This window comes from Rhinolophus hipposideros, assembly GCF_964194185.1.
Source record: "Rhinolophus hipposideros genome assembly, chromosome: 20".
Lineage (NCBI taxonomy): Eukaryota > Metazoa > Chordata > Mammalia > Chiroptera > Rhinolophidae > Rhinolophus > Rhinolophus hipposideros.
In genome coordinates this window covers 38,252,827-38,269,369 of record NC_138066.1, presented here as the reverse complement: position 1 = coordinate 38,269,369, position 16,543 = coordinate 38,252,827, and the positions used below count along the sequence as shown (strand labels likewise).

Below are 16,543 nucleotides of genomic sequence, written 5' to 3'. Positions count from 1 at the left end.
CTTTCACTCCCTCTTCCATCCGTGCCTTCTTCACTCCTTTGCCCAGCTCCCTCCGTCCTTATTCTGTATTCCTCGGAGAGCCGGCATTCTAGGGGAAGCTGCAGTGAAGCTGGGCACCGCAGGTCACTAGTTTTGTGCACCCGTGGGCAAGTCAGCTATTTTCTCTGTGCCTTGCCGGAGTCATCCATTCACGCAACAAATACTGAGGCCCTGTTTTGTGCCAGACACCGTTCTAAGTGAAGGAGGGATAAGAACAAAACAGTCCTCGCTTAAACGGTAGTCGGAGAGATGACGTTAAACACGTGACTAGATAGAGCTCAGGTAGTGATGAATGTTAATGATAATAAAACAGTAAAGGTGGGAGTTGCAGAGTGTGTGTATGGGGGACTTTTTTAGAGTGGCAAGGGAAGGTTTCTCAGAGAAGGTGTCATTTTAGTAGAGACCTGAGTGACATGAAGGAACAAGGTATAAATATCCAACGCAAGAGCCTTTAGGGAGAGAATAGCAAGTACAATGGATGGCCCTGAAGCAGAATGGGCTTGGTTTGTCCCGGGAACAGCCTTCTATAAAAATTTCTTCAGTCACTTCATGAATTTTAGGAGCATGAAATGAGCACAGATGTGACAGCTCTTTGGAAGTAAAAAGAATATGCACGTGAAAGTTTCCATAATTACATTTAATTACCGTGTTTCCCTGAAAATAAGACCTAGCCGGACCATCAGCTCTAATGCATCTTTTGGAGCAAAAATTAATATAAGACCTTATATTATGTATAAGACCTTATATGATATAAGGTCTTATGTTAGATAAGACCCGGTCTTATTTTACTATAAATAAATAAGTATATAGTAAAATAAGACTGGGTCTTATATTAATTTGGGCTCCAAAAAGCGCATTAGAGCTGATGGTCCGGCTAGGTCTTATTTTCGGGGAAACACGGTACTCGTCCTTGGAGCTCTTAATTCTCTATTTTATCTACAACCAGCACTCAACAGGTGGCATGGAGGGAGGTGGACGAATTATCTTAGTGTAAGAAATAACAGTATCTCAAAATTAAACATTGCATTCATTTAACATTTATCCCGTTCCTACTTCTGCAAGGTACGTTGGCCAGTGGGCACACGGAACACAGGATTCCTGTGTTTAAGAATGGCCAAAAAATAATGCTAACTAACATTTATTGAGCCTGGGACTCGGATAAATTCTTTACAGAGACTATTTTGTTTAATTCTCACAACCTTTTAGGCAACAGGAGTCAGTCACTCCATTTTCCAGTTGAGGAAACAGGTTTAAAGAGGTGAAGTAACTTACCTGAAGTTACATAATTTTTAAGTGACAAAGTTAGGATTCATATCTAGGTTTTCCCATTCCAGAGCCCAGGCCCTTAACTCGTGCTCAGGTCAGTTGTTTATTCCTTGTAAGCTGTAGAGTTGTTGCTGAGGGTGAGTGGTACAGGTAACTACCACTCCAAACAATTAAATGCTGATAAAGGTACAGAAGGCTGTAGCAGCATAGGGGAGTGAGAGATTGGGGATCTAGGAAAGCTTGAAGGAGGTGGCATTGGAACTGTGCTTTGAATAGAACTTCAGCAATTGAAGTGGAGACAACCCACTCATTGCAAAGAGAAAACAAGTAACTTAAAAAAAAAGTTAAAAAAAAAAAAAAGAAAGAAAACAAGTAACTTTCCAATAGAAAAACCTGGCAGACACTGCTGTAATTAAATGATTAAGTTAACATCACCACTCATGGGACAAATTAAAATCATGTACCATGTGATACTAGGAGATGGCACTAAAAAGAACACAGCATCACTTCTGTGATATTTCTGCCAGAAATGCATAACTTGAATCTAATCATGAGGAAGCATCAGACAAACTCAAGGAACATTCTACAAACTCACTAGCCTGTAATCTTCAAAAGTGTCAAGTCATAAAAGTCAAGGACGGACTAAGGAGCTGTCCCAGAGTGAAAGAAGCTAAAGATGTGACAACTAAATGCAAACATGCAATCCTGGGTGGGATCCTTTGCTGTGCAGGACTTTATTGGAACAGTTTGTGAAGCTTGACTGGGGGTCTGTGGTAATGTGTCAATATTAATTTTCTGATTTTGATGGTTGTATTGTGATTATGTAGGAAAGTGTCCTTGTTGGTAGGAATCACACACACTGAAGCAGCGGTTGGCAAACCTTTTCTAAAGTAAATATTTCAGGCTTTCTGGGCCATATGGGCTCAGTTGCAGCTACTCAACTCTGCTGCTACAATGTGAAAGCAGCCGTACACAATATAAATGAATGAGCGTGACGGTGTTCCCATAAAGCTGTTTTTGTAGATACTGAAATTTGAATTTCATACAGTGGATTTTCACGTATCATGAAATTTTTTTTTCATTTTCCAGCTATTTAAAAATGTAAAAGGCATTCTTAGCTTGGGGGCTTATAAAATCAGGCAGCAGGCCAGATTTAGCCACAGGCTATAATTTGCCAACTCCTGCACTAAAGTATTGGGGTAATGAGGCATTGTGTCAGCAACTTATTCTCAAATAACTTAGGAAAAATAAAGTTATTTTTACTATTTTTGAAACTTTCTGGTATTAAATTGTTTTAAAATTAAAAATTATTATTTAAAAAAGTGGAAGAAGAGTATTATTTTAAAAAGTGGAAGAAGAGTTGACAATGAGTAGAAGAGAGAGGAGGGGAAAGTACAGATCTTCGGGGGGAGCAGTCAGTAGGTTGGTGTAACTGGAGAGATGTGTGAAGAGATACAGTCAATATAAGGCTAGAAAGGTGGCCATGTTCTCGAGGCCTTGATTACCTTGCCAGAAGCTAACTCCTCTTCTTGAATTTTAGCATCATGGATACTGATTTGTATGATGAGTTTGGGAATTATATTGGACCAGAGCTAGATTCTGATGAAGATGATGATGAATTGGGCAGAGAGACCAAAGATCTTGACGAGGTAAGACAAATATATTTCTTCTTTCTTCTGTCCCTTTTTTTAAAAGCAATAATGTACTGAACCCTCTGTGCCCCCATAATACCTGTGTACGTCTCTCACATTGCCCTGTTTCTGCTCCTAAGAAAACTTAGCGACTGAAGTTCCAAAAGGAAATAAAAAATCATCACCTTTTCCAGGCGCAGCTGCACTGGGAACTCCCTCAGAAGCTCAGGTTTTTGAGAGACGAACAAAAGCCATAGAAAGAGAAGGTGCAGATTCCCATGACTCCCATTCCTATGACAGGAGAGCTATGGAGGAAAGTCCAGAATGGTCTGAGGCTTGCAAGACACCAAAACGGGTTTTTATATTTTAGCGCTTGTTCAGAACAAGAAGTAGGCCCACTACTCATCGATGGAGGTATGACATTAACAAAACAGGGAAGCAGAACAAAAGTCCTGGCTGCCATCTGTCTTCTCCATCACGGAGAATGCCCTTCAAACTAGAAAAACTAGAGTAAACACTGGAAAAAGACAATGGAAGTCATAGGTGAGGTGAAAAGAGAGTATCCTGCACCCTCAGGGGTGTTCAATTTCCAGGCCCACGTGCATTAGGTCGTAGGTGGGGTCGTGGGGGAGACCTCGCAGAGGTAAACTGAGCCGCTGTGGTCATCTTTAAGAAACTGGGGACTGGCTGTGGTCTTAGAAAGTGAATCGGGCAACTCGTACTACTTTTGGAAGATGGAGATAAGGTACTGCATTTCAGAAACTACAAACCAGGAAGTATGATATGCGTTCATGGTAAAAATTATGGTAGGAAATTTACACTTGATCTTAGCCAAAAGGCCGAGAAGCGATGGAAGGAAATTTAAAACAGATGACATTGAACACTTAGGAAGCTTGTATGAGTTTTACAAAACTTTCCTCCTGATAAGATTACTAGGTTGAGCTACAGGTCAAGGTTATGCTGTGGATATTATGTATCTTGATTTGGGCAAGGCATTTGAAGTCTTATTTTTCTTACAAACCAATTTTCTTTTTTAAAATATTATTTTTAATAGATTTTTCTTTTCATTGTACAGTAATTCATGAATATATTCTCATTCAAAGTATTCCTTGATTCTCGTTCCATTTCACTCCCCCTCTCAAGGTAACCACTGTAACTCATGTCCTTGTGGAAAGATATGGTCTGAGTCACAATTCGAGGAGCGGTCACAGCCGTTGAACAATAGGACCCAAAGAGTTTTGATTAATGGGTCACCTCCAGAGCTCTTGTGATATGTCCCAAGCATCCATGCTTGGTTCCATCCTTTTTAACCTTTTTGTCAGTGACTCAGGTGAACATAGAGGAGAGAGGTTTATAAATTTTGCACATCACATAAGCTAATGTATTGGATAACAGAATGATCCAAACAAACTTGAATTTCAGGCTAAATAAAGCCCAAGAATTCCTTAAGTATTTATAGAGCACTTATTATTTGCAAGGAATCATGATACAGAGAGCCAAGGCATTATCCCTGCCCTCCAGGAACCTACTGCTTGCAAGGGGAGATGAAATGCCTACAAACAAATTTATAATATGAGACAGGGAAGGACAAGTGCCATTTAAGTCATATTAACTTATAGCCATAGCAATAATATGTAAGGAAGGATTCTTCCTGGCTGGAATGACCAAGCATTTCTGAGGAAATCACATTCAAAGTAGACCTGAACAGTGGGTGAGTTGTGTGGAATGTGAATTACATCTCCCGAAAGTTGTTAACAACAATAACCAAGAACGGTGAGGCCATGTGTGGATGCTTTCCCCGCAGTACAGAAGGCATGGTCAACCATGTTCTAGTTCATGCTTCTATTGCTGGCGCAAGGCTCTGCTCTTATTTAATTAACCCAGTAATTCCTTTTAATCTCATTCTCATACCTGTTACCATAGTATATGTTGATCCAGTATATGTAGGCTTTTTGTTTGCAGGAGTTGCAAAACGTGTAGAGTTGCATCGCGGGCATATGTTCATTTAAGTAAACGGTATCGTGTTATCTGCATCATTCTGTTTCTTACTTTTGCCACTCATCCTGTGATGAGGGTTGCATTTTAGGATCCATCTCTTGCTGTGTGTATGTCTGGTCTGTGGCATATCTAGTTGCTGCTCAGTTCGCCCTGGCGTGCATTACTTGGTGATGATCCAGGTTTCCTGCCATCAGCCTTCCCTCAACACGAGTAATCCTGCAGTGAATATTCTCACTTTAATATACCGTGTCGAAATGTCTTTGCGTTATGTTCCCAAAAGCAGAGTTGCCAATCATAGGATCATACATATATTGCATGTGTCTATGTTTTGTTAATGTGTTTATAGTAAGTACTGTCAGATTACTCTTCAGCATGGCTGCACTCCGTACTCCTAGCAGAATAAGAGTTCTATAGCCTCCTAGGCCACCTGGGATGCGCAGATTTAAAACAAAAACACAAAAAAACATTTTTCATTGAGGTATATTATAGTAGAGAGGCACACAGAATTTTGATAATGGAGGCAGGAAAGAGGGAAGGGCATTCTAGAAAGGATTGCAGTGAGCAGGGGCTCAGAGGTGGTGTGTTAAGAGGAAATGATTTCTCCTCCTGATTGCCAAAGCCCAGTCTCTGGAAGACAACTGGGTGTCAAGCAGAGGAGGAGGGGCCAGGCTCATGAAGGCCTTAAATGGAAAACTGGGAGGAAGGGGTGACGGAAGCAAAGCAAGATGCTGGGAGGTAGGGAGGGTTGGGAGGCCTGCAGAAGTTTTTCACAGTGGAAGGATGTAGAGACGTAGAGCTGGGCCACTGTTTGAATGTTTGGGGAGAAAGAATGAGGCGAACTGGATGACCCAATGAACACTGGTTATAACAGAAAAAGGGAAATGATCAAAAGATGCTTGTTTAGTTTTATTTCTGACTTGTCAACCTTGAGCTACTGTCAGGACACTCAGGTAGAAATAATTACAAGTAGTTGGAAATTATTACATAAAATCCTACACTTAGATTCAAAATACATCTAGCGTTGGGGGTGGGGGGCAGGAGGAACTTGCTTGATGGTATTTTGGAGGCACCACCAGCAGAATATGTGTGGCTGTCCAAAGAGCTAATGTAATGTTAGGCCACATTACTAGGTATTATACAAGTAGAGTGTAAAGATGACAGGAGGTAGCCAGTCGGCTCACCCCTGGAGGGTTCTGTGTTCTTTTTAAGAACGAAGTTGACATGCTGGAATTTGTGTGAAGGAAAACAAGCTCCCACCACTCCATCTACCCACCTTTGCGTCTGTGCCATATGCTGTCCCTCCTGTTTTTATGGATGATTTGTTCATGTCGTCCCGCCTCACCTACTCAAGACGTTCCCCCCGGCAAGACTGCCCTCTCTCCTGCTTCACCAGTTTTCCCTCTGCTAGATCGTCCCCGTCAATATACAGACAGGCTGTGATTTCATCTTAAAATCCTCTCTCGACCCCATATCCCCCTTCAGTTACCTCACATTTCCCTGCCTCCCAGTACAGCACAGCTCAAAAGAGTTGTTGATACTTGCTGTCTCCAAATCCTCTCCTCCCCTTTTCTCTGAAACCCACTTCTGTCTTTTTGCTCCAAAGTGCTCCAAAGTTTGCGCCAATGTCTGTCATGCCCTACCCACATGAGTGCCTTGATAGGGCATTTCTGCAAAGCAGAAATACATCTCAAAGCTCTGAAGTATGCTACCATTTGGACCAGCAGTTTTGCTTCTGGAATTTGCCCTACAGGCAAAAATGATGTTCACAAAGATGGGTGTACAAAAAGTGGTTCATTTGCTGTTGATTGAAACAACAAATGTGCAGGCCCTGAGCCAAGAGGATTGATGTTTATAGGCTAGAAATTAGAAACCACCTCTATGTTAGGAAGTAAGGGATTGATAAGTAAGTTGTGGTATGTGGTAGACCACAGTCATCAGAAAGTGGAGGGTATAAATGTATGTATTGTAGATTTGTTTTCTTGGCTTGTCTGTTTTCTAATTACCTGTGTGACAGTTATTTTTAACCGTTTTATTGATACAGAATTCACATACCATACAATTCACCCATTGAACGTGTACATTGCACTGGCTTTTAGGATTTTTAGAGTTGTGCAGCCATCATCACAACCAATTTTAGAGTATTTCCAACATCCCAGAAAGAAATCCCACGCCTTTTAACCATCGCCTCCAATTCTCCCATCTCCCCCAGCCCTAGGCAACCACTAGTCTACTTTCTATCTCTAGATTTGCTTATTCTGGACATTTTCTATAAATGGAATTGTACAATATGTGGCCTTTTATGTCTGGTTTCTTTCACTTAGTATAATGTTTCAAGGTTCATTGGTGGTGTAGCTTGTAAAAGTATTTTTATTGTCAAATGTTCCATTGTATGAATATACCACTTTTGGTTTTTTGTGTTTTTTTTAATGTGCTGTTGCTTTTATTTATTTTTTTTTTAGTTTTTTTTTTTTTATTAAATTTATTGGGGTGACAATTGTTAGTAAATTTACATAGATTTCAGGTGTACAATTCTGTATTACATCGTCTATAAATCCCATTGTGTGTTCACCACCCAGAGTCAGTTCTCCTTCCATCACCATATATTTGCCACTTTTGTTTTTTATCCATTCATCAGCTGATTGACATTTGGGTTGTTTTCACTTTTTGACTATTATGAACAATGTTGCTATGAACAATTTCTTTGGAAGTTTTTGTGTGAACAGTTTTCCTGTGTCTTGGGTATGTACCTAGGAATGGAATTGCTGGGTCATATGTAACTCTGTGTTTAACATTTTGAGGAGCTGCCAAACTGTTTTCCGAAGTGGCTGCACCATTTTACATTCCTACCAGCAGTTTATGAGGGTTCCAGTTTCTCCACTTCCTCACCAACTTATTTCTGTCAGAAAAGTGTTTTTCAATAACAGTCCTGTGAATCTAAGTGAAAAATTTAAAGGTATGGGACTCTGGTTCCTGGTTCCTGTCCTTGGAAGAAGTTAGTTTTTCCCTTAAAGGGTGTGTTGTGACAAGCCATTTGTTTTCTCCCATCTCGATCCACTTGTGACCAGTGACGCACGTTTAGGAGGGGGCTAGTTTGAATGAGAGCCGTCTGTAGCCATGGCTTATAGCCGGTCTTCTCTCTGTGAAGCATCACGCAAGTGTAGAACCTGCACTGGTGACTCCGTAGCATGGAACTCAAACCAGAAGCTGTCACACATGAGGTCCTTGCTCTTACCGCGTGTAGTGTGGTCAGTCATTGAGCAGGAAGAGCGCGTGCCTCTTATGACTCCGTCCCTCTCTTGCTTTTAGATGGATGACGATGACGATGATGATGATGGAGGTGATCACGATGAAGATCACCCTGGGATGGAGGTGGTGCTGCATGAGGACAAGAAGTACTACCCCACGGCGGAGGAGGTGTATGGTCCTGAGGTGGAGACCATCGTGCAGGAGGAAGACACCCAGCCTCTCACAGGTCAGTTGGGAGGTGCTGGCTTAAGAGCTGAAATTGAAACTAGAACGTTTCCTAGCCAGCCGCAATCTTGAAGGTACAGTGAATGAACTGATTAGTTTTTCTTTACTACTGACAAGTGCTATTTCTGGATTCAGATTCAGTTGACGCTGTTTTAATATTTAGTAAAACTTGACACTTGTTATTAAGCAAGTAAGAGTTCTTTCTTTCTTTGTCTAATGTCTGTTTAGGTGCTTGAAGACTGTTTTTAAGTTCTCCCTCTGGTCTGATATGTTTTCTATCCACCAAATAATCCCAACTCCTCTAACCAGTCCTCACAATGCTTATTTTCAAAGTAGTTGCATTTTATAAAGGCAAGGAGGGATTGTGAACTGACATTGACCTCAACCCGTTATCCAGTTCCTCTCCCCTCCTCCTGCAAAATGAAGGCCGAACGCTTCAGCCCAGAGTTCAAGATCCTTCACTGTCTTGTGCAAAACAGCATTCCCAGAACTTGCTCAACATGAGGGATTGTTGAGCACAACATAAATCGATGTCATGTATCATACTTTCTGAAAGTTCGGTCTAAGAGAATAGAGCTCTGTATTTTTATGTTTTCTGCCTACCTGCACTTCACTACCTTTTTCCCCCCGCAGAACCCATTATTAAGCCAGTGAAAACCAAGAAATTCACTCTGATGGAGCAGACATTACCTGTCACGGTTTATGAAATGGAGTAAGTTATAAGGTCTTTCAGCCTCTTTGCATGAATAGTGTGGGTTCATTTCTTCCTGGAGGTAGGAGGTGGCTTGTGGTTGAAGTAGCCAGTGAATTGCAAAAGCAAAATCTCTATAGTTTGCCAGAATTTTCTTTGAGTTCATATAATTGCTGGGATACTCAGGTTCAGTCTTAACTTCTCTTTTGGCTCTCATCCAGACCTCAGCTGTTTTCTTCCAAACCTTTAGTTCGGTATTGACAGCCAGCCTTTGAGGCAGAGAGTATTAGGTATTACAATTGTCCACGTTGGGCATGGGAGCCTATTTTGAGTCGGTAGAATTGCTAAGTGTTTGGGGAACATAACTCTATTTTGAAAAGGAGGTCATAAGTAGGTAGATAATACAGAATAATTTAGATTCTTCATACAGCAAATTGTTTTTGAAACTATTTTCACTGATGAAATGCACTCATATAATGAAGGTCTTGTGACTCATTATTGGATAATGAAATTATTGGGGGTTTTTTAATCAGGTTGTCGTCTTTGTCTGTTCTAAAGAGTGGGGTCCCTTCTGAAAGATCAGCTCACCTGCCATCATTCACACATTTTTGAAACAACTTTTCATTTATCTTCAGAACTTGCTTCATATTTCTTTGTGCTCTCAGTGGTGATTTTTAAAAAAATCTCCAGTCTTTGAAAGCAGACTTGATTTTTTTTTGGAGAGAGCCAAAGTCATCTGAAAGCTACTGGCCATAAGTAATATGGGCGATAAGCAAGAAAGACAGTGCTGGTTTTGGTCAAGATGGAAGCCCTCTGCTCAGCCTTGTTTACTAGCTCGGGTAGCAGTTTCACAAGAGAGGCTCCTAAAGTGATCTTAAGTCCCCCGGCACCAATAAAATAAATGGGTAGCTTTCAGCCTAAAGATTTTGAAAGGGACAGTACTTTACACAAGTTCTGGTATTTGGTTTTGTTTTTCTTCTTCCTTGCTTTTAAATCTCATTATTTTGCTATTGAGATCCTTACGACATTTCACCATTGTGTCACCTCATGGATAAGTCTTTGATCCCCAAAGCCAGAACTATATAGATGGGGAAATTCACATCTGCCTCTGAGCAGTCTCCCGGTGGTCTAAAAGTTGTTCCTGGCCCCAAATACCTAAAACACCTTTGCACCACTCCACGTTTGAAAATTTTTGCCAAAGTCCCTTTTCTCCTTTCTCCTTTCAGTTTCTTGGCAGATCTCATGGATAACTCCGAGCTCATCAGAAATGTGACCCTTTGTGGCCATCTCCATCATGGCAAGGTGAGAAAGCTTTTGGCTACTTGGAACAGGGTTTTTCTTTGTTCCTGCCCATTTCTTTAGCCCTCAGAGTCACAGGTTGGGGATTGAGACCATAGGGCTGGACTCCCTGAGTTTTGGGGACCTCCATGTTTATTGCGAAAACTCCTTGTGAAATTCTCACTTGTCCTGAGCAGCAAATGGAGCCTGTTACGAAGCCACGGGCATGCCTGAGCCTTGGGTCTACCGCTGGACAGAGGAGGGGAAATTGAGCTTTACTCTGATTTTATATGTTTTCGTTTCCCTGAAGGTGCTTGTCCAAGAAAGATTTCATCTTTCATTTGAAAATAATTCTGTGGCTTCAATGTTAATCCTTTGCTGTCCCATAATCCTCCTGTTCTCTTCCTCTCTGTATCCCTAAGTGATGTATTGGGAGCTGGGGGAGGGGAGAGTAGATTTTCCTCTGTGGTCAGCAGGTCTTAATCTTTTCTTTCCTTTCAGACGTGTTTCGTGGATTGTTTAATAGAGCAGACTCATCCGGAAATCAGAAAGCGCTATGACCAGGACGTGAGTAGAAATTCTGTTGAGGGTTTAGGATGAACCATTCAGAATATACCGGGGTGTGTCTCTCTCCTTCCCCTTCTTTCACTTCTTTCAACTTCCCACTCTCGTTATAAATAGTGATGTCTACGAAGTGCTACTTCATAATTGTAATCTCTATTAATAGCTTTTAAGAAAGTAATTTCCACTTTCTCAGGAGCATAGAGAATGTTAACCTGCAGTATTTTGGGATGATCAGCTCTTTACTCGCGATCCCTCCTCTCTTCTGATATATTCTGACTTTTATAGTCTATTCTTTCCCATCATGGTATTAAATGCCTCCTCTATAAATAAAATACAATGGGACCTTGTTTTCATGATAAATTTAAATGCCTGTGAATGAGGCCAAGTGTGGCTGCAAGTCTCAGTGCAATAATTGTTCAGTCTCTGCCAGATTGACTTGTTTTGACGTGCAGGGGTCCCACGAAGGCTGAATATGCCTCCCTGTACCACTCTTAAGAATTCAGCGCATTTGATATAATTTAGCTCTCCAGCTATACCTGGTCTTCAGTGACCACCCCCACCCCCCAAAAAACACATCCAGGAGCATTTTTCATCGGGGAGGGCACTGGTCTCATTGTCTGGAATTTCTGTAGGGACATCCTGTTCTCTTCAATCTATCTTCTCCTGACGCAGAAACCGTTGAGTTGGGAGGTAGTGAGGAAAAGTGATTGATGGCTTGTGTGGGAGAGGAGTCTGAATTCAGGTGGTAATGACAGTTCTTTCCTTTTTTTCAGCTGTGCTACACCGACATCCTCTTCACAGAGCAAGAGGTACGTGTGCCTTGGAAAATCTGATTGTTGCCCACAGCAGAGCAGCAGTGGTGGTTTTGTAGGGAATGTAGGGAAGGCTTTATCATAACACTTTGGTCCACACTGCACCGCGCCCCCCCAACCCCTTTACTTTCAGCTCTTTATCTCCTGGTTTCTTTCAGTCATTATAACTTGAAAGAGAGCTGGGTCGGCAAGCTGTAAGGTAAAAGGGGGGACACTCTTATCCTTGACTGGATTTAATTTGGCCTAATAGGGCAGATACCAAGGTGATGTCTGCATGTATGCTGTAAGTGATGCAAAAGCTCAGCATGATTTTTTAAAATGGTATCATTTTTAAAATCTGTAAGATGACTTCATACGACGATCTCTTTCAGGAGTAATTTCTCTTTGGGAATGAGTCCGTCTGTCTTTGTGCTTCTCTTTCTCTACGAAGGAGTGAGCAGACATCTCTGTCTTTCCTATTTGGACTGGTTATTCTTTCTCTCCATCTGGATCTTTATTCCTCCCTGTTAATCCCTTCTCTTTCCCTCTCTTTATTTCTGTTTTTTGTTGTTGTTGTTTTTAATCTAAATTTTTTTTAATCTAAAATGCCCCCAGATATGTTTCTGTTTACTTATATGATGCTTGGTTATTATTTTTGTTTCCAGTGTATGAGAAGGGTAACATTTTAGGAACCTGGATTCTCTGTTAAGGTTTAATACTGCTCTGCTTTCTTGTTCATTTTTGGTTTTACTCTTTTGTATTTGAACCAACACCCCCCCCCCCAAAAAAAAAAATATGCTATATAACACCAAGATATTTCATCTTCAAGGTCCTTTTGGTTAGAGGCCTAGATCAAAATCACACTCACTACGATGAAAGACGTCTGTGTAATTTACTAGCAACTGGCAAGCTCCAAGAGCAGAATGTACCCCTCTTGCGTCAGAAGCCTTGACCACTCTCTTTTTGGTCCTTTCAGAGAGGTGTTGGCATCAAAAGCACTCCTGTGACAGTGGTTTTGCCAGATACCAAAGGAAAATCTTACCTCTTCAATATCATGGACACTCCAGGTAGACATTCCTTGACTTTGTATCCTTTGCTTCTGACTAGTTAATTAGCAAGCGCCGTGCTCTAGGCCTTCTGTTTGCTCCTCTCTTTACTCTAGAATCTTCAAGTTTTAGGGACTCTTCCTCAGTTATTTGCTTCAGCCTGTGTCAGTCCCCATGCTAGACGCTGGGGTGACAAAGGCAAGTCAGATGTGGTCCCCAGCCTCGGGCACTGCGAATCTTTTGAAGGAGACTATGGGAGCAACACACCACCTGCTGGTGGACACACAGGTTACGGTGGCAGCAGCGTTCCTTGCCCGGTGGCTGACTCTATCTTTTGGAAAGGACCAGCTTGGAGCAGTTTTAAATAGGAAAGTCTGGGTTTTGGCAGATTGGCCTTCTTTGCCCCATCAGGTGCCTGATGCCCTCAGACCTGTCCACCCTGCCTCCCACCAGCAGCACTTTGGCAGGCACTGTCTCCCATGCTTCAGGCCCTCCTTTGCCTTTTCTGCTGCCTCCAAATTGTCTTCTGTCCCACAGAACTCTGCTTACTGCTGCTTAGACTAAGCTGGTGTGTGAATGTGATTATGGTATGCCCTCCTAAGTAAAACACTTCTTTTCATGTTTGGGGACCTCCTGTATAAAAGTTTAATCCAAGACTATGACTCTAATGGTGGAATTTTATACATGTCAGAGAGCTGTGGGGAGATGGGAAAGGGGATATTGGGGGTTCACATGCTTTGCAGTGCCCCTAGACCACCTACCAATTAATTGTGCCTCATCCTGCCATCATGCGAGTGACGACAGAGTTGATATTTGCTTTACAGGACATGTGAATTTTTCTGATGAGGTCACGGCTGGCTTGCGCATCTCAGATGGAGTGGTCCTTTTTATCGATGCTGCCGAGGGCGTGAGTCTGACTCTACTCCCTTAGCACCCTTCCTCCTTGTTGTTGGGTTTGCCCGAAGCGAGCTGGGAGCCATACAACATGAAAGTCTGTGGGCTTAAGGCTCACACTGCTCTAAAATTAGGGCAGCAAACGAAGTTCAAAATTAGTTCTCAATATGAACCCCTTACTCCCTACCCAGTGAAGCTCAAAGTGGTAGGACTCATTGTCATTCAGGAAACACAAAAGATAAAATGACAAGTGAAAATAAAAGGGAAGGAGGAGAGTATATTCATATAAATGAATTTTAAATGTTAATACGTTTTTCTAAACCAGAGAGGGGGCAGGGAAACAGAGAGGGGAAAGAGAGAACAGAGATTGGAGTTAAAAGGCCCAGGGTGTCTTTCATATTTCATTGAAGATTAGGTAACTAACCTCATTCATGTTGTCATTGGTGAAATAGCCAGCAGAGGGAGCCCAAGTTGACTTTTTATAGTTGACATTGTTTGGGAATAATTTCCAACTTACTAAAAAGCTGCTAGAACAGTACAAAGAACTCACCCTCATTTGCTTTGTAATTCTCTCTGTACATGTACACACATACTCACACTTGCATATTTTCCCCTGGAACCGTTTGAAAGTAAATATTTCAGAATGTGTTTCCTAAGAACAAGAACATTCACTTACATAACCATAGTGCAGTTACCAAAATCAGGGACTTCAACATAGATACAATATTTTTGTACAGATCTTTTTCTACAGACCTCAGTAAGTCCTGATAATGTCCTTTGTAGAATTTATTTCCTAATACAGGATGCTTCATAGCATTTAGTCTTCATGTCTCTTTAGTTTCTTTTCATTAGTTGAAGCTGTTCTTTACATTTCTTGGTCTTCTTATGACATTGGCATGAAGAGTATACGCTGTGTATTTTGTAGAATGTCTCTATTTTGTAAAGTTACAATTTTTCCCTTTGTAATAATTTATGGAGAGATACCGTGAGTCTATTATACATTCTATTCCTTATTAAACTTTACCTACCATTTTTATTATCCATTGATCATTCCTTGCTTATTTTTTAATAGTTGCAAATGGCAATTTTCTAACTCTTGTTATTCCTTTTGTATTTATTGGTTGGAATTCTATTGTAAGGAAGAGTTTCCCCTCCTCCCCCGTTTCCTTATTTATTGTCAGTATGGATGCACAGATTTTAATTTTACTCGTGGGTTATAGTCCATTACTGTCCTTTTATATTTTGATGCTCTGGTTATTCCAGATTTGGCCAGCCCCCTTCAGGCTGGCTTCTTTGTCCTTTTGACATGTCCCGTCTTTTTTTGCGTACTTCCTTACTTTTAGGCACAAAACGATGTTCTAGACTCATCTTGTACTTTGCCTGCCCCAAACCTGGAATCAGCCATTTCTCCAAGGAGCTCTGGTTCCTTAGGGTGGGAACTGGTACTTAGAAACAGGGCTCAGCACATGTTCATTGCTACTGGGGGCGTTGCTTCTAGGTCCTTTCATTGAACACAGGTAATATACATCCAGGCATATCTATAACTGTTTCTACACATACATATTAAAAATCATTAACGCAGTCAAAAAAGAAGAAATCATTGCATTCTCCTAATTCCCGCAATTACACTTCAACACCATACTCTCTTCCTCAGCCTTCCTCTGTTCCTCCTCTAGCACCTGGGAACATGGCTCCCAACGTCATCAGTGTGGTTTTTTTGTTCCTTGGTCCTGCAAGGTGCCCCCTTAAAGTTCCCGAGTCCAAGGGTATCTTTGGACAAAGGCAAGATACCCTCTGCTTCCACCCTGCAATCTGTCTCCCCAGGTCCTCTTTTCCTCACACTTCATGTTTTGAAGTCGTGCCCTCTTTGACGGTGCCTGGTGTGCTCTCGCCACCTTGTGCTTCTCAGGTGATGCTGAACACAGAGCGGCTGATTAAGCACGCCGTGCAGGAGAGGCTGGCGGTCACCGTGTGCATCAACAAGATCGACCGGCTGATCCTGGAGCTGAAGCTGCCTCCCACCGACGCCTACTACAAGCTGCGCCACATTGTCGATGAGGTCAACGGGCTGATAAGGTACAGGGAGCCTGGCGGGGACCTCGGTGACTCTGGTTTTTATGCATCAGAACCTCGAACACCTCTGGGGACATCTCTGATTTCTTGGCGTGCGTGCTGAGCTTGTGCGACGGGGCTAGGGGCTCCTTTCATGGCTCCACAAGGATGGACTGCACAGCTGTGGCCTCGTTAACTCTCTGCCTTCACCGCTTGTGCAGCTTAACACCAATCTTCAATTTACTGTTGCGGTCAATACCTGGGGCTCTGGAATCAGTCTCATCTTCACCTCGTAGCAGCCCTGTAAAGTCGGGCAAATTACTTAAGCACGTGGAGCCTCCGTTTCTGCTTCTGTAACAATTGCCCAGTGAGATGTTATGAGAAATTAAATAGCTATGTGATGTAACATACTTAGCGCAGTGCTTAGCAAACAGTAACTGGTGGGTGAATAATGCTAGCTGCTGTCTTATTAGCACACTCAGTAAATGAAGGGACTGTTGGCTGTTGTTTCTGTGGGTAGAGCTGCTTTACAGAGGCGTTTACAGGGGCTTACATTAATAAGTATGAGCTGGGAGACTTTAGAATACTGTATCAAGGTGTCTTTGAAGAATAAGTTAAATATGTCTTAAAGACAGTTTTATCTGGGTGACTTCTTGAGGCCCCCCCCCAAGGGCCTGGGAGGAGGACGTCCTACTGAGAGAACACCTCTCCAGGTGAGGGTTGAGGACAGTACCTTTATGGCCAGAGACAGATTTACATTTAGGAGCTGCTCCAGTTTGCAGCACTGATTCTCAGCAGGGGTATCTTCTGCCTGTCTCTGGA

At 42.0% G+C, this 16,543-nt stretch overlaps 1 protein-coding gene across 2 annotated transcripts in view; it reads left to right on the top strand.

Moving 5' to 3' along the window:
• EFTUD2 (elongation factor Tu GTP binding domain containing 2) overlaps positions 1 to 16,543 on the top strand; it is a 33,487-nt gene that overhangs the window by 535 nt on the left and 16,409 nt on the right. Inside the window, exons 1-10 of one of the 2 annotated variants that reach the window (XM_081028399.1) lie at positions 1,783 to 2,078; positions 2,846 to 2,954; positions 8,241 to 8,406; positions 9,039 to 9,117; positions 10,323 to 10,398; positions 10,876 to 10,941; positions 11,712 to 11,747; positions 12,706 to 12,796; positions 13,600 to 13,682; positions 15,579 to 15,745. In XM_081028399.1, coding sequence (XP_080884525.1) covers positions 2,850 to 2,954; positions 8,241 to 8,406; positions 9,039 to 9,117; positions 10,323 to 10,398; positions 10,876 to 10,941; positions 11,712 to 11,747; positions 12,706 to 12,796; positions 13,600 to 13,682; positions 15,579 to 15,745 — 869 coding nt within the window. In that variant the 5' untranslated portion in view covers positions 1,783 to 2,078; positions 2,846 to 2,849. Of the gene's footprint in view, positions 1 to 1,782; positions 2,079 to 2,845; positions 2,955 to 8,240; positions 8,407 to 9,038; positions 9,118 to 10,322; positions 10,399 to 10,875; positions 10,942 to 11,711; positions 11,748 to 12,705; positions 12,797 to 13,599; positions 13,683 to 15,578; positions 15,746 to 16,543 lie in introns of those variants that run through there. The other variant, XM_081028398.1, reaches the window with a different exon arrangement.